Source organism: Argentina silus, assembly GCF_951799395.1.
Source record: "Argentina silus genome assembly, chromosome: 17".
Lineage (NCBI taxonomy): Eukaryota > Metazoa > Chordata > Actinopteri > Argentiniformes > Argentinidae > Argentina > Argentina silus.
In genome coordinates, this window is record NC_139671.1 from 12,885,435 (window position 1) to 12,887,354 (window position 1,920).

The window sequence follows — 1,920 nt, forward strand, 5'->3', positions numbered from 1 at the left end:
AATACATCCCCTGCAAGGCCAATCATACCACCTGATTCAACAGCATTCGGCCAATGGTTTCCCATTCATAGTTATGTTGTATGAGTGATGCAGCAACAGTTTGAACACCAAGTTTAACGTACTACCTTGATCTAAAATGAGAAGGTGTTAGCTTTAGCCATTATTAAAATGTTCTTGTTGTACATACCAGTGGAGGGTGGTGAAGGTAAATCAGAGGGCAGACTCATTGTAATGAATGGAATGGAATAAGGAATCCATTCCAGGCATTTCAATGAGCCTGTCCTTCGATGTCCCACACCTAGCGTCCACTGGTACATACATACCTCACAAAGACTTTGTTATAGTCATAGTGCATACAGACATCTTTCTACAACTGTAAATCACATGTCAGTGAACAGCTCTGCTTCACCTCCCTGGCCTCTCTCAGATGTCAACACTCTCTCTGTGGCTGTAGCAGCGTCTGTGGGAGCAGTGGTGTGCCTTGGTGCTGTTGTCATTGTAGTATGCAAAAGGAGAGCAAGTAAGGAACTAAAATGACTAGAGTACTTTTGGATTGTTTTGGGTACTTTTGGGTACTTTTGGGTATTTTGGGCACTTTTGTTTTTTCTTTGGTACCTCTTTGTAGTTGACTGTTTTTTTGGGGGGTGATTAGTAGGACCCTGTTATATTGCAGTGATACAAAGGTACCCTAACAAGATCATACAATAATACAGAACTTTTTTTTTCCCCATTTGCTTTGGTTTGTTATTTGAGTTTCAATTGAATGTAATAATGATTGTTTTTCAGGGAGGCAAACATCAACTGATGTCAACATTGTGAGTAGAAATAACTCATTGATGTAAAGTGGCTCTAAAACCTACAAATTGGCAACATAGAGTAATGTGCTAATTTTTGCTTTTGTATAAAAACTAAAGGTTTTAAGATAAGATCTCTAATTCTTATTTACTCATCAATATTGTCATTTGTGCAGGGTCTAACAGCAGTCAGTGTTCCCAACGCCACAGGAAACCACCCCAACCCACGAGCCAATGAAAACAAGGTCAGAGCATCAATGTGTAAATCAAATTAAGATACCTGTTAGTTTCAATTATGAAACATGCTTCTATAATAATTTTGTTGGGTGTCTACTGTGTAGGATCAACCTGATGATCGTGTCACTTATGCCTCCATCAACCACTCCAACCCCAACGCCACTCCACAAGGCTATGTAAGTGAAGCCACTGCATATACAGCAAAAGTGTTGACTTCCACCTGACTCTGTTTTAGCCTTTTCTTTGTTCTTGCGACTGTGTGTGTTTGCAGGCCCAGGGTGATGATGCGGTGACCTATAGCACGCTTATGCCCGCCTCTAGAGGGAGACAGCCAGAGAAGGATCCTGCCGACCCCAGCAACTGCTACGCCACAATCAACAAACCCCAGAGACCCAAGAACTAGTCATGAGGACACCATTCACTCCTCCGTTGCTAAGGATGACAGAACTCACCTTCACTCATTCACACTTCAGAAAACCTACTGGATCAAAGTCATCTGGTCAACACCATCAAAACCCCACGCTTGGACTCTTTGTTTTATCACTGATTGATAAGTTATACTACTGTTAACTAATCTTATTGTGTCAAATGCTGTATGGAATGGTTTATGGTGAGAAGCAAAGGTAGTACAAGGGATTTTCAGATACATTGTCATATTTATTACAGTTGTTGCTGTCACATATACGCATACTTACCACACGCAAGCTCTCTCTCTCTCTCTCTCTCTCTCTCTCTCTCACACACACACACACACACACACACACACACACTCAAAGATGAAATGTGATAAATAACATTCATCATCTATTTCACACATCATTTTAGCTCAGCTGTTAGATACAAGCTAGAATATAAGTTCTATCAAAAATGCCATTCTAAAATGGCATTC

General features: G+C 40.7%; 1 protein-coding gene across 1 annotated transcript; it reads left to right on the top strand.

The window, feature by feature from the left end:
• Positions 1–210: 210 nt before the first annotated feature.
• Positions 211–1,434, top strand: LOC310818407 (uncharacterized protein; the record flags this gene model as incomplete). The annotated part of the gene is made up of 5 exons (XM_083689351.1): positions 211–520; positions 787–815; positions 971–1,039; positions 1,136–1,207; positions 1,303–1,434. The coding sequence occupies exons 1-5, from the start codon at positions 385–387 to the stop codon at positions 1,432–1,434; spliced, it is 438 nt and encodes a 145-aa protein (XP_083545477.1). The 5' UTR covers positions 211–384.
• Between the last annotated feature and the right edge of the window lie 486 nt (positions 1,435–1,920).